General features: G+C 35.2%; 1 protein-coding gene across 1 annotated transcript; it reads left to right on the top strand.

Moving 5' to 3' along the window:
- Positions 1-255: 255 nt before the first annotated feature.
- On the top strand, positions 256-2,604 carry LOC127864021 (uncharacterized). The gene has a single exon (XM_052403690.1). The coding sequence runs from the start codon at positions 256-258 to the stop codon at positions 2,602-2,604; it is 2,349 nt and encodes a 782-aa protein (XP_052259650.1).
- Positions 2,605-16,610: the final 14,006 nt, after the last annotated feature.

Below are 16,610 nucleotides of genomic sequence, written 5' to 3'. Positions count from 1 at the left end.
ACTTCTATGTCGATGATGGGTTGTCATCGCAGCCAACAGTAGAGAAAGCAGTTGATCTAGTTCAAAGAACTCAAAAATATTTGAGTGCTAGTAAGTTGCGTTTGCACAAGATCGCTTCAAATAGTCCAGAAGTTCTGAAACAGTTTCACAATGATGACTTAGCTAAAGGTTTAAAAGATGTAGACCTTGATTGTGGTGAATTACCAATTCAGCGTAGCTTAGGTAGAAAATGATCGTTTCATGTTCAAAGTAGACATGTCAGCTCAAGCTGTCACAAAGAGAGGTATTCTGTCAACAATTAACAGTTTGTTCGATCCGCTAGGATTTCTAGCCCCCGTAGTGCTTGAAGGAAGATTGATCCTTCGAGAATTAGTATCTACTAAGGTAGATTGGGATGAAACTATTCCCCAGGACATTGCTAGGAAATGGGAAAACTGGATTAGTAAAGTAGCTAAGGTTACGTCTCTTGACATTCGTAGGAGTTACTTTGAGGGCTCAATAAGTGAGATGTCTGGACTTGAGTTGCATGTGTTTGCAGATGCTTCAGTTAGTGCAATTTCGGCAGTGGTGTATGTACTAGGGAATGCCTCAAACGGGGATAGACAAATAGGTTTCGTGTTGGGCAAAAGTAAATTGGCCCCAGAGCATGGTCACAGTGTCCCTAGGTTAGAGCTGTGTGCAGCAGTGTTAGCCTGTCAATTGTACCAATGTGTGTCGGAGCAGCTTGCCGTCAGTTTAACCAAGGTAGTGTTTTACACAGATAGTAGGGTGGTGCTCGGCTACATATGTAACAAAACAAGACGATTCTATCAGTATGTCAGTAATCGTGTTCTAAAGATTGTGCATGTTAGCAGTCCAAATCAATGGAACCATGTTCCCACCGAGTTAAACCCAGCAGACATAGGGAGTAGAGGAGCCAGTGTTGAACAGCTAAAGCAGAGTTCATGGTTAGTAGGACCAAATTTCCTTCTAGAGGAATGTCTGTCAAATCCTGAGCATTATCCTCTTATGGAACCAGATTGCGATAAGGAAATTCGTCCTGAAGTGGTAGTCAGGTCAACCAAAGTTGTTGTAGGGCAGTCGCTTGCTAGAAAAGTTAGTAAGTTCTCTACCTTTGATACGTTAGTTAGAGCCCTGTCGACTCTCAGACACATAGCAGTTTCTTACCACAAGAACCTGCCTTGTAAAGGTTGGCACCTTTGTCCTGCAGCTAAGGATGTGCAGTTAAGGAATGAGGTCAAACTGTCATTGTACCGTGATGTCCAACTTGAATTTTACAGTAAAGAGGTTGAATGTCTCTCAGTTGGTAAGGCCCTACCTAGAGATAGTACCATTTTGTCTCTAGATCCAAAGCTTGGTTCTGATGGATTATTGCATGTAGGTGGTCGTCTGAGTAGAAGCAAGTTACCTTTGCTAGAGAAAAACCCAATAGTCCTACCTGGTAAACATGCCCTGTCTAGACTTTTGGTAGAACATCACCATAATTTGGTTCATCACCAAGGTAGAACATTTAATGAAGGTGCAGTCAGATCTGCAGGACTTTGGATCACTGGGGGTAAACGTCTCGTGTCATCAGTCATTCAGAAATGTGTAGTATGTAGACGACTAAGAGGACGTTTTGAATGTCAGAAAATGTCTGACTTACCTGAGGATAGGGTAGAGGAAGCATCACCCTTTAGCTATGTAGGTGTTGATGTTTTTGGCCCTTGGGAGGTGGTAGCTAGGCGGACCAGGGGTGGACATGCAGCTTCCAAGAGATGGGCTGTTCTGTTCACGTGTTTGGTTTTAAGGGCTGTCCATATTGAGGTTTTAGAGGATTTATCTTCTTCAGCCTTTACAAATGCTCTCCGTAGGTTTGTTTCGGTCCGAGGCAAGGTCAAAATGTATCGCTCGGATCGTGGCACTAACTTTGTTGGGGCCATTGATAACATTCAAGTTACAGCCATTAATGTAGAGGATGAAAGTGTAAAGGGATATCTTAAGAAGTCTGGTTCAGTCTGGGTATTCAACAGCCCTCATAGTTCACATATGGGAGGGGTCTGGGAACGGATGATAGGTGTTGCACGTCGGATCTTAGAAGCAATGTTACTTGGAGTGAAGAGCTTGTCTCATGATGTACTTGTGACCTTGATGGCTGAAGTGTCAGCTATCATCAATTCGCGCCCTATAGTGCCAGTCTCAAATGACCCTGAGGTCCCTGATGTGTTAAGCCCTTCCGCTCTTCTCACTCAAAAGTTGGAGTGTGATCAAGTGTCCCTTGGTAACATGGATGTTAAAGATTTGTACAGAAGTCAATGGCAGCAAGTGCAGTATCTTGCTAATCAGTTTTGGGTCCGTTGGAGAAAAGAATATCTCCAGTCCTTGCAAGGTCGTAGGATATGGCATGAAGATCATGACCCTCTTAGGGTGGGCGATGTCGTACTTCTACGAGATGCAGAAGTTGCTCGAAACTTTTGGCCTATGGCCAGAGTGACGAGAACATTTCCAAGTCAAGATGGTTGTGTCCGCAAAGTGGAGGTCTGTGTTGCTAAAGACAAACAGAAGGTCTTTTATACTAGACCAGTTGTTGAGTTGGTGCTGCTTGTTAGTGCAGGCTCCAGTTAAGCATCAAGTTATGAAAAAGTGTAACATTTACTGACAGTATGGTTATATTGAGGTGTATTGAACTACTGGATAAGGTATATCCATATAAGATGTTAGCATTTAAATTGTTAGGATATAACATAAGATTACATGTGTAATGCTGCATTTTTTGTAAGTCTAGAGTGTATGTATGTACTATGTTCTTAAACTGATAATTGTGTATGTAAGAATGCAGAATATTCATTCATGAAAGTGTTATTTTGAGAAATAACAGGCGGGGAGTGTGAGGTTTACCGCATTAAGTTTAGTGGCGTGTAACCTTGTTTGTTGAGTCAATTCGATTCGGCATAACTTTAGTTTATCGTTTGGCTTCCGTTCTTCAACGGCGTGGTCTCGCAGCCTTTTCAGGCGTATAATACTGTTTGTACAAGCTGTATACCACAACAGTGTACGTATAATTATTGTATACCCCAAGCCAGTTATTCTAAATTAGCACTTTCATATATTTATTCAGTATAAGTCATTTTTACAGTTTTGATGATGTTTTCGTACACGTGACGTTACGTACCAAGCTTTTTGAACATTTGTTCTAGTATTATTACTTTTATGTAATGAAAACTCTTTTTGATAGTATAAATTAATGTCACTGATATTAAGGGTTAAACGTTAAAATAATTGTGTGAATGTGAATCTGATTGATATCTTATATCATTGTGTTTCAGTCTAAACCTGTGAATAGTATCATGAATGGTGTGAATACAGAGTGAAAATATTCCTGGTTGTACTATTCCTGGTTGTATTATGCCTTTGAGGCAGAAAACAGGGACCTAAAAAAACAATTAAACATATATGCTAGTTTAAATTTAGAAAAAAGTTATGGTTGACCATTACTATAAATATAAATGTTTTTAAAAAATGCAGGGCGAGCATATTAAAGTGACGGGCGACTGGATTGTCAGCCTTACTTGCCCTGCAGGGCGAGTGTCGCTGGAATTTTTTTTCGAGGCCTACCTATTTATATTTTCTTTTCATTTGATAAAAATGGTATGTGAACATTTTCAGGGCTTCCTCTGTCTCAAACATTTATTAAGCCAAATTCGCCTTGTTTTGGCAAAATGCTTCTAATATTATGATAACACACAACCAGAAATAGTATCTGAATATTATTTTTTTTTAGTTTTATTATTACACAAAGTTCCATAATAATGATGAAAGCTTGGGTAAGCGCAAGGTTAAGGTAAATGCAAATGATTGTTGGTTAAAACGGTTAAAAGGTTAGCGTTACCTTACACTATGTAATGAAGTAGTCCCTACAATTATTCGCACCTCAACGTTTAAGTATTCGGTATATTCGGCCTTTCAATTTTGTCTGAACTTTTTTTATTTTGTCTTATATTAATGTCCATTGTCCATACTCATAACACAAACTTTTTTAGAAAGATATTTTTCTTAAGCGCGTAACTTGCCCAACTCTATTTCGTTTACTAATATATGCACGTGCAATTATAGCATTATTTTCCTTTTACAATCACCTTGATTTAATAAATATAATCGTACACATTGTTTTTATATTTCAAATATTTTAAAATCAATGTTCAATGTTATGTTGTGTAGCCATAAAGCAATGTAACGATTTACACATACAAGTGGATTAATTATACGTTTAGGCCAGAATATTTATATCGCCTATCGTTTTTGTAATGTAAAAAACAACACACAAACAAACGCAAATAAACAATAGGTATGGTGTTTAACAAGTATCGAACACAGAACTACAACATCGTGTGACACATTTTTACACATATTGCTTAATTTAGAATGTAAATTCTTATTTCGGGGTGGCATGTTGAACAACACCCGGTTTCGTTTTTTTTTAAATCAAATGCAATATAAAACAAGGCATGTTCGAACTTAAATAATAACTTTACATTTTCCTAACTGTTCATGATATCTATAAAAACCGTCTGTAGCATTGATAACAGAGTCTTTATTTTAACACATTCCACTTATTTTTATCAGAATATACCCAGTTCAACTCGCGGGTGAATACTGATCAATGTACCCATTTATTATTCTATTAAATATATTTCAACTGCTATTTAGTAATTATTTATCGTTTGTTTCAGATATGTAATAAGGAACAAATATCTCATTTCTAATTAAAACCGAACAATGAAATGGTACACGCTCAATTAGAAAATGCATATCCATGTTCACATTTCCCATTTTTTGTAGTCAGGAATATGTAAATTATGATTTCTACCTCCATAATATGAACTGCTTCGACCATCCGAATGTGTATACATGTATTAATGGTTTAAACAAATACATATATGATGACAATTGTATCGTGTTAGTGGTGGCTTTGGCATTGGAGATGGCGGCAGAGGCGGTGGTTGTGGTGAGAATACAATGTACTGGCAATAATGGTGACGGATGTTGTGGTGTTAGCAAGGTGGCGGTTGTATTGATCGTGGCGGTGGTTGCGGTGGTTGCGATGGTGGTAGTATTAGCGTTGGTAGTGGTGATGGTGGCGGTAGTTGCGACGGTGGTGGTGGTAGTGGCAAAAGTTGCTATGTTTTTGTTGGTGGTTACGACTTAACATGATGGATTCCGATGTTTCTGATGATGACAATGATGGATCAAAGTTTTGTGTTGATGGGTTGAAAATTATAGAAACATTAAAATATAAATATGATTCAGGTTGTCGTGGAGATGACGATAATGGTGATTATTAATATCGATTATGCTGATAATATAATTCTAGCCGAGGAAATTGTGATGCTGAAGATACTGACGACGATGTTGATGATCATTATGATGATTATATTGATGATCATGGTGAGAACTAGGACGATACCAAAAGGGTTGTAATACTGCTGATTATAATGTAGATGGTGGTTCTGCTGCTGGTGTTGTTTCTGTATTATGGCATTAATCAAGAACATTTTACTTTTTATAAACTATTTGAGTCACTGTCAAGTGTTAGTGGTTGCTTTTATGTTTGACGAAATTGGCAACACTCAGTTATTAATTTCAACTCAACCGGTAAATAATTGATATGCTCCAAATACGTAACATTCTCCAAATAATTTGTTTTTTTGTATTATCTTCACGACATAAGTTTCCTAAGACATGTCAAGTATTTGGTATCCTGACACCTACCATGGGCTATGTTATCGGTTCATTGGTTCACAGATCGATTTAAGCCATTATCTTACCCTAGCAAACATCTTCTAATAGTGAATAGTTCTTTTGAGACTGAACAATTAGACGGTAAATACACATTCTGGAACGCCCCTATAATAGAATATTCGCTAGAAGTAGATGCCATCAAGTTCATCATCAACCTTATGATCAACCTCATCATTTTGTTCTTCATCGTTCAACGTATCATTAATGGGCGAGTCTATTCTATTTTCTGAGCAGCGGAAAAATAAAATGAGTTGAATGCATGTGAACATGATGTAGTGAAAATAAACCCGTTGAACAATGAAAATAACAAATTACAAACTGTTTGAAGCAATGCAAAAGATTGCTATGTTTTTTAATAAGGAATAGCTCCTCTGAAAGTAAGAGAATATACACGGCGAATACTACGCACAACAATATTCATGCAATTGATGGGTCGTATTTACAGCTCCATGCATCATATGGTAACTATGCTGCTGAAGTCAGGTGCACGTTATGAGTCATCAAAATAAGCTTTTTAGGTACGTTTTTTATTCACAGTCCTCATGTTTCCTTGGTCAAACGTCCCAATACAAGAATTTTCCTCGAACATGTTCTAATACGTTCGTTTACGGTATACAGCCGAGGAAGTTACGTGCCGTATAAATTCTTGTCGCGTGCGATAATTTAGTGTAGCTTTCATTGTCCAAAAGAACGAAACAATAGTTTTCCCGGACTAGGGACTAGTACGTTCTTTAAGAAAAATAAGGCGGCTTTTCAACTGATGCAATCACTTTCCGTTTAAATGAAACTTGTGCACGTGACTAGTCTTGTAATTTATTAAAAACGTTTGTTTTCATATTAAATTATAATGGTCATGTTTACGTTCACAGATGCCATATATACGAGTTTCCCGACTCTAGACTAACACGTTCTTGCAGAGTACATATCAACTTATCATGTTGATAGATTGCCGTCTAAATTTATCACTTGCATGCGATTCGTAATCGAGTTTAGTGATTGTATTGCATTTAAATGCAATTGGTTTAAATATTAAACCAATATTTTTATTTTCCAAAATTGCAAAACTTAATCTTTCATGGACTAAAATATTTGTGTGAGAACACAAGCAGCTTCCAAGCTCATACAATCACATACCGTCATTATTGCATCTTGTACACATAGCGATTTAACCAATGTTGCATTCTTGTTTCATAATTTATACCGAAAGTGCTAATCGTTCAGCGTACAAAAATACACAAGCATGTAAGACGGCGATATAGTCATGTAAAGTGCACATGACCATTCATATAGTTCAGCAAGTGTTTTAACTTTCTTTAAAGTATGGTGCCCATTCTCCAGCGTCCAAACGTAAAAGTAAGCGTTTTCCCATAGCATTTTAATTTTCCAAACTGAACAGCACCCTGTCGATGAAAGTTAATTACCAATATTCAACAAATGTGTGTATAATTCGAGAGCAGCCTGATGCCTATCCCTAGATGTTTATATAACAGTATCTTATTATTTTTAAAGAAGCTAATAGACAAAAATAGTCTATAATAAAGAAGTAAAGCGTTGGTTTTGCCAAGGCAAGTGAAGTTTGACTTTTTTTGGTGAAACTTAACGTTTTTATTCCATTTGTTATCAATTAAACATTCATTTTATGTGTGTCAATACAAACTATGCATTTATGTATACATATAAACCGGTACTTGAACATGTTTGCATTTATTATTCTTTTTGAAAAGAAAGTACCTTTACTTCTGAAAATACTTGCTTGGGTGAGCAAAAAGAGCGTAGCAATTGCAGCGTTTTATTGCCCGATTTATTTCATTATTTTCACCTTATGTAGGCGCAAACCACACTTAGCCAAATCATTCTGAGTACGCTTTACCAGGTTCACCTAGTCATCTGGTGAAGATTGTGACGTCAAGCCGTCGTCGACGTAAAAGTTGTTAGTCACAAAGTCGAGCACATAAGGGTTTGATTCTACGTTAGACTTACGAAGGCCGTAAGTTACCTGAGCCAGGGAAGAGCTATTTCCAAAACATGAACACGCATGTGGTAATCTATCAAATCCTTATCTGGATAATTGTATTTGTACCACAAATACCTGAGATAATATCGGTGCTGCTCATCCACTAGAAAGCAATAGAACATCGGTTCTATATATACTGTCACAGGGATGTGCTCTTGCCTAAATCTCATCAAAACTCCTATCAAACCCTTAGTCAGGTCGGGGCCACTTGGCAATACTTTATTAAAAGATGTTCCCTGAAATTCTGCAGAGGAATAAACACACATCGTACTTGATTGGGCTTCTTCGGGTGAAAGACTCAAAAGATAGGCAAGTACCAGCATTCTTGAATTTCCAAATTCTCAACAGTAGACAAATTAGGGGCAAGTTATGTATGTCCGTTATCAATTATCTTTGACATGAATTCATGACACAGACCTTTCTTACAGGATTCCTAACTAAGCTTGCATGTAGAAGCCGAGTAGGTTTCAAGGCCAACTGCCGATTATTTGGTAAACGTTATCTTGAAGTCCTGAACGGTAAAGGGGCAATCCAACAACCACTCCTGTCTTTGTGCATAATCTTTATTATGATGTCAATAAAGGTTCGATCATCAACCGATAGCGTTTGTTAAATATTGGCCGTCTGGAAAAAGACATGATCATAACTATAACACGAATCCACTACAAAAAGACTGTATCACAGGGCTTAAACAATGACTGCCTACCTCTAGACAACACCTGGGTCTTATTGACATTTACCTTACTTTAGGCATGAAAATCACCTAGACAAAGTTAACCCACAATCACCCAGCCAAGACCAATACGTTGAAATATCACTGGTTGACCTACAATCTGCAATGCACCTTATGTACGTCAATCGCATCCCTACCTATCAGCATAAGTATGTTAGAATTAGGATCATAAGTGAGCAAGAAACTGGCGATATTTGCAAGGTGAGAACTCTGTCTCAATTTATTGGATGTGCGAAGTTCAGACTTGTTAAATGGTATATATGGACATTCATGACACAAGGTAACATGTAAGAAACAATGTCATGAAACAGAAGGTACAATAAATTGTGTACAATAACGACCTTTTGTAACGGATCTTCCACTACAAACATTGAAATGAAATGCTTCTTCAGGAAAATCAACATGCAAACTAGTGAACCACTCATTCTTTGCCAGCGTCTTATTTGACTGTTCATCAACACAAGCATAAAATTTAAGCTCGTTGACAGGATTACTATCAACAATTACATTTACAAGAACAATTTTCGCACATGATTTTTAATCAACCTCATTAACACTTGTAAATCTGCTGGTGACTTGTGGTGGACCCACTTTACTGATTTCATTGTTCATACTGTTTCTTCGAGTGGTATCTCCACCTTTCTCTCTATAGGATGTACAAAACGATTCTGAATGCATTAAACCATCGCTGTTACGATTTGAACATGCCACCGTATTTGGACACTCTTGAACACTGTAGTTCGGTTTCAGACATTTAAATCTCAGGCCTCTATCCTTAACAAATTGTTTCCTATCACTGTAGGTGCTGTTCGCAGACATGGATCGTTACGAATAGTAGCCTAATCTCCTATGATTTCCACAAAGGCAGTGAATGGAAGGAAACTAACGATATGTTTCTTCTTGTAATCGTTGGCCTTGGCTGCTCACCGTTCTTGAACATTTGTTGGAAGCTTGGCTAGTATAGGTGCTAAGCCAATCGAGGAATCATATAACGATATAGCCGTTGATAAACCTTCTTTGTCATCTTTCAAGGCAAGTATTTCATTCAGCAAGTCACTAAGCTCATACCATTTATGTGAGTCTGTGTAGGTCGGTCGAGAGAATGATTAAATTCGCCTTGTGAATGATTGGTGGACAATCTCCGCTTTTCCATAACGTTCATCAAGTCGAGACCAAAGTTCCTCGCATGCTAAAACTGGATCTCTTCGGTACGATGATCTCAAGCTTACTGCATGCTAGCGAGAACTTGGCCCCAGCAACTTCACAGCCAAATCCATTTCCTCGGAAGCGCTTGTATCCATCTCGAACATCACATTCTTGAAACTCGTTTTCCAGGATTGATAAGACTCCGCTTTTTTTTACTAAATATAGTCAGTCGCGAGATAGCCAAGTCTTTTTTAAAGAGGAATTTGCACATTTTGTCTCCAATATTATAGTCAGACACTGTGGGTTTGTTTGTGGATTTATTGATGTAATCTTGAATTAGATCGTCAGGCTTTACAACAGGCAAAGTTTGCCATTTGAATTTAACGTCTGGTTCAACATGACCATCTGACCCATCAGAGCCGTCGACATCTTGCTCTTGTACTAACTTTACTTCCGCAGCCGCAGTTTCGAAAGCCTTTTGCTGAGAAAGAACTTAGAGATTCGCTTCTAATTCTGCGTTCTGTTTGCTGCTTCTTGTTGAGTACATGTATATTTCAGCTGTATCTTGGCAGATTCGGCTTCTGCTTGTTTCAATGCAATGTGTTCACTCCTAGAGGATCTCGAACTGTGTGTCTTCACACTACCATGAACAGAGTTTGGTTTTATGCTTGACATGACTTTTTTTCAATATTGATTGATTAATTTCGTCAATATTTTCCAGCGCATGTTACTTTGCTTTTTCCTGTAGCAACGCGTTTGTAGTGAGAGCTGATAATTATGTAAGACTTGCTTCACTTATAACAGATTTTATGTACACTTCAAAGGCGTATTTAACTTTCACGTAACTGGCATAGGTTTCTTGTAATTGCTGTTTAATAAGATTGATTTCACCAACATTACTATCATAAATTAAACTACTTACTTTATCCAAAATTTCAGTCACTTTGCGCAGTGATGCAGAACAGCGCTTTATAAAGTCATCACTTATCTCTTCATAAAGAGCCGTTCCTTTGGTAGATAACGGACAAACAATCCGTGTTCACATCCAATAAACTTCCTTACCTCAGGTTTAATACAGATGAGACTTTAGTGTGACTATTTGAACGTGGATGTAGTTCGATTTCCAGTTCCCCTCTTCACCACCTGCTACTAGCCAAGTGTAGGCCAATTTTTACTATTCTGTTCTGGAAACAGATAGAGAACCATGTCGGGTCGAACAAGAATACTGTATGTGGTGGTATCAGTATTTATTCTCACATTCAATTTGATATATGGTAAATGGCCGCACAACAAAACAAAAAGACGTTCAGTTCTTCAGTGAAATTCAATGAAAATAATGTATAATACTAGCATAATAATTTAATTGATTGAAAAAGGTAAAACATATAGCCTATAACAAAGTTATAAACAATTATATAGTTACGAAAGAAAAGCTTTGAAAGTTACCCTAACAAAAAGCCTGAAATGGTCGAACGGGTAGGTACGACGTAATTTTAGTACGAGCAATATTTACTGACAAACCTGAATGAACGAATATACCTTAAAAGAATTACTGCCTTAACAAAATACAAGCAATATAGCATTGATAACATGTGGAAAACTTACACCATGCGGTCTATCAACCGGTATAAACGTCTAAGAAATTGCCTAAATAGCAATGGCGGCAAACGTCTCTAACATGCATAGTTGAACATACACTAAATATACCCAAGGGAAGTAAGCAGCGCAATATTATACGGTTACATATAATCAATGTAGACAGCACACATAATACCAAAACAATAGGAAAAAAAATCGAAAATTGAACTGGAAACTAAAATTCATTACAGTGCTTACACTTAAATGGTATATTCAGAAATGTACACATAAATTACCAACGCATACTTAGATGTTCTAAAATTTAAACAGTATACTTGTTTTTATCTTTGCAAGATATTGACCAAAAAAACGATTACGAAGCAACATTTGCGTTATAAATATTTTTTTAATTTACAATTTTTATTCTTTAAGTGAATTTTGTTAAAACAAAGTCTTCGTTGATGACGATGTGCATATAGTTATTAATTGTTGATCAATCAAAGCGTTTGTAATAAATATTTAGAAAACATGTATAATATCATAAATGACAGTAATCTCAATGTAAACACCAGTAAGGTTCATGGTGACTGTATGGTTTTAGAAAGTACAATGATTACTAACATGCTAATTATGTTTTATGCACTGCAAAATAGTTATAGCATATCGTAACGAAACAAACATTAGAACAAATATTATTTAGAAATTCTATCATGATATGTGAAGACATTTTTATTGATGGAATGTGCATTTTCTATTCTGAAACGCAAATAGCAAAACCATGAACAATTTTAATATCTCAAAGGTTTGTTATTATTTTATTAATGGGTGGCGTCTAGACAAGCTATTGATTGATATAATTAAGCACCGAAATACTTTCGAAATACATAGAATTTCAGAAAATAAATTACATGTTCCATTACAGGCATAAAACTATCATTGATCATATAAAACATGATTGAGTTGATTTAATTTTAACAAGAAAACGTAATAATTTTAATGATGTATATGTGTGTTGAGAACGTGTCATTTTTACGGTATTTATTCAATCCTATGTTAAATGAATAAATGATTTATGGTACAATTAACATATTATGTTTGATTAAATGGTTTTCTCTTATTTATACACACATCCTATCATTGTATATAAATATACGATCGTAGTGCGTTTAACAAAGCCACCAGCACACAGGTATACCTCTTTTTCACCAGGGGTACGCTGGAGATAACTCTACTTACTTGCAACTAGACTTGTCCATTCAATGTTTTTGTAGACATGTATACCTATTATTTAGCAGGGGCACGCTGGACTTCACTTTACTGGCTTACATCTAGACTTGTCCGTTCAATGTTTTTGTTGACAGGTATACCTCTTGTTAAGCAGGGGCACGTTGGAGATCACTCTACTGACTTACAACTAGACTTGTACATTCAATGTTTTTGTGTGATTCCATCTGCTGACTGTTTATCATGATACTTGTTTACTTTTGGTGTTCTTTTAATCCAAAAGGTGCACTTACGAAACATGTTACCTGTATAACTTGAATGTGTAATCATAAGACGTTGTTTGCTATTACTTTAGGTACCTGAATCACAGCTACTACCGGTGTTCTTTTAATTTCCCAACGGGTAAATTTGAAATATGTTGAAATATGCTATTTGAATGGTTAATCACTTGGCGCTGGTCGATATTTTTCAGGTACCTTTATAACAACCGATTACGCAACATTTCCCGGGCGATGTTCAGGGGCTTGGCAAAACTACGCAAGTTGTAAGTTACAATAGACAAATGATTTGTCGCGAAATAAATGCCGTCCAGATGTCAATGTATACATGTTTAGTCAATGATCTGCTTGATATAATTTATTTATTTAAGATTGTTATTTCTTGTTGTTTAATTGTCTTATGATTGAACATTGGTTCGGCAAATTCTGTGCATAATGCTGTTTATTAATGAAATTGTGAAATATTCGTATATATTGCTAAATTTTGTTTTTTAATAAAGACACTTGCTATCATTTTCCATATAAATACATAAGCAGACGAATGTTAAATAATTCTAAGCTTATTTAATATATTTGTTAAAGTATTTAGTTGCAGTATAGGTATCGTTCGTTGCTTAAGATTACGATTTGTTTTTGTTACAGATTAGTATCATCAAATCAACTCGAATCCATAGACGACGGTGCATTTGAAGGAATGCCAGACCTACATGAACTGTAAGAAATGTTCAGTGCTTTAATACAGTACATATTACAAATGTGAAATTATGATTTATAATTTTCAATTTGGTTTATGTATTTCTTCCAGTCGTTTCAATAATGCATAATTTACACAACTTTGATAAAATTAACACATTTCATAAATAATAATTACCGGTGACAATATTGAAAAACACGATATTTATAAAAACTCATTTAATATGTCTAACAATGGTTCAAAATACACATTCTGTAAAGATAGATCGAGATATATCTTCTGGTAAGATACCCATTCGTACTTCATTGTATCCATATTGTGTACAAAACTACACTCCAAATCTAACAAATGTAATACAATCTTCGTTTTTCAAGAACTTGGATTTGTTTCCGTTTGATAGTTGAATATTATTTGGTTGAATTCCAAACGTGTTTAGCGATATATATATATATATATATATATATATATATATATATATATATATATATATATATATATATATATTATATATATATATATATATATATATATATATATATATATATATATATATATATATATATATATATATATATATATCTGACATTTAACATTGTATTGTACAATGGCCTGACACAGTGTATTAAGTTACAAAGGGATGCGATTAAAGGCGCGATGCTACACACGATCGTGATTTATGGTGAACACAGTTTGAGGTGCGAATTATTAAACTGCATTACCTCGATACAGCCCACCTGACGATTACTTTCAATGGGAGTACACAATACAGTAGAGTAAGCGATTGTTTTATGCGTTTGATCGGTAAACAATCGCAAAAAATAAGCGTGTTTAACCGATTTTATCGCTTAATAGATTTTCAGCGGTTAATAAGCGTTTTAAACGGATTTCATCTATTTTAAAGCGTTTTCTTCCGTTGAATTGCGCAACCATTTTTTTAAGCGAATAATCGCTACGCATGCGCATTTGTCCAAAGCGCTGAAAAGCGCTGAATGGGCGGAGCCTTAAAGAGGCAGGTGTGTCCTAATATATTTATTTATAGATCCTTGCATATCCGTGTGTTTTCCATTTTCAGTTTGAACGTTACATGTATTATTATTTTTTACCTTCATTGTGTATCCAACAAAAATATGTTATTTTAGAAATATCATCTCTTATGCAAATGCTAAACAGAATACTGAACACATATAAGTACACTTATCTGTAGGATACTATTTGTGAGATAAATATAATTCAATAATAGATGAGGGGATCGACGTGAAACACGCTCACAAATGTATTGTCCGACTTATTTCCCGTGTTTGATAACGAAGAAATTTGTCGTTATTAATTGTTTATGGAAACCGTATTTTACAAATAAAATATTTTAAGAACACCTTAACGGTGAGCGTGCAGATTGAAACAAAAAGCAAAAGTGTTTTTTATTCAATGGAGCAGTAATGGTCGTTTATATAGTATGTAAGTACACTATAATGAAACGCGAATTCATTATTGTTTTAAAAAGGGCAAACTATTTTCACGAATTGTGGGACATTCATCTTTTAATTAAAATGCGTTAGTTATAGGTGTTACTGTTACTGTTTACTATTGTGTTTTGTCGATGGATTATATAATAATTTTTATATAATAAATAATTGTTTATCGTTTAATGGGTAAATCAAGTACATAGAAAATAAGGTGATTTATCATTTCATAGTATATAATTAATGATAACCCTAGAAACAAAAACGACTTTGCGAATAACAATAGAAGTACGCGTACAATTATTCAAAAATACATATCGCTTTACAACCTGAAAAACTAAAACTTGAAATTGTAATGTTTTCATAAAAACAGCATGTAAATATCATTGAAAGATGGTAAAACCGCCACTCCATGACGATATGTATCTGATAATAAAAATAATATTACGCAACAACATCGGATAAGCGGCAATGTTCTAAAAGATAAGATGTCCGCATTGAGAGCCATCTTTATGACATTTGTTCAGACTGTTAATCAAATGCCCATTGAGGGAGCACTTTAAAATAAAACTAAATTGTTTATTTATTGACAATTGAAGGCGTGTGTCATTAATTGATTGTTTTCCATGCACCACTTTATGCGCTAGCTGTCTGGTTAATCACTGGAATTTAACGCAGTTATAGAGAATAATAGGTTAGTGTTGATTGTAGATCAGGATTATCCAGCGAGGCTTAGAAAAAAAAAATCACGAGCCTTGGCGAGTGCTTTTTGGTTTTCGTGCCGAGAAGGATAAACCTGATCTATACTCAACACTTACCTATTATTCTATTTATCCCACTTTTTATTCAGAAAACCGTTACATTTAAACAAAACTGGATATTTCCGCTTGATTTATGACGTCATTTTGTCGAAACAATGACGTCATGACGTGTCGTTGATTATAGCAGAAATTTAATCAACGGGGCTTTAATCAACCGAATTCTCTGTAAAAGTGGGATAAAATATGTTTAATTATGTCTTGCGACTTAAACAATTATAATATGTCTTCACTTTTTACTATTATTTCCATGCTTTAAAAAGTCGTCTTTAATTGTATTTAATAAATTGTTGAATACTAAAAATATACATGGGTATGTGTATTACCTGATATAATGCATACAGGAAACAGAATGCTTAATTTCAATACATATTTTTATTAAATATAAAATTGCACTACATAAATGTTGTAGTTGCTCATGGGTAAATAAACAATACACTGTTTAAAATACATCAAGCGTTACGAAGTTCTATAATCATTAAAACCATATCTGATTAGCGAAACTCTATCATTTCATCCCTAAAGGAGTTTATTTCGTTTAACCAAATCATTGCATTACTGAGATTGTTCTAAAACAACAAATTTCATTAACCTTGTATGATTAGCTTTTTATTTGAATAGAACGGAACACATCGTTTATTCGAGTATACATACTGCGCACTAAGGAAATACAGCAAACCACAATTATAAACAGAATGAGTCTTAATTATTATACATTACAATATATCAACCCTGTTATTTTTTAATAACTCCGGATCGCCAAATCTTTTCACATTTCGTTTTTTACAAATGGTAAGCGCTAAGGCTACCATAACTTACACCTGTTTAATCACAATTACATTATTAGGAAATGAACTACATTGATAATTTATGACTCATGCTTTTTA

The sequence above is a fragment of the Dreissena polymorpha genome, unplaced genomic scaffold, assembly GCF_020536995.1.
Source record: "Dreissena polymorpha isolate Duluth1 unplaced genomic scaffold, UMN_Dpol_1.0 chrUn084, whole genome shotgun sequence".
Lineage (NCBI taxonomy): Eukaryota > Metazoa > Mollusca > Bivalvia > Myida > Dreissenidae > Dreissena > Dreissena polymorpha.
This window is presented reverse-complemented; position numbering and strand designations above follow the sequence as displayed.

Excerpts from the sequence above, each read along its gene's own strand:
- LOC127864021 (XM_052403690.1), top strand. The coding sequence starts at position 256 with ATGTCAGCTCAAGCTGTCACAAAGAGAGGTATTCTGTCAACAATTAAC.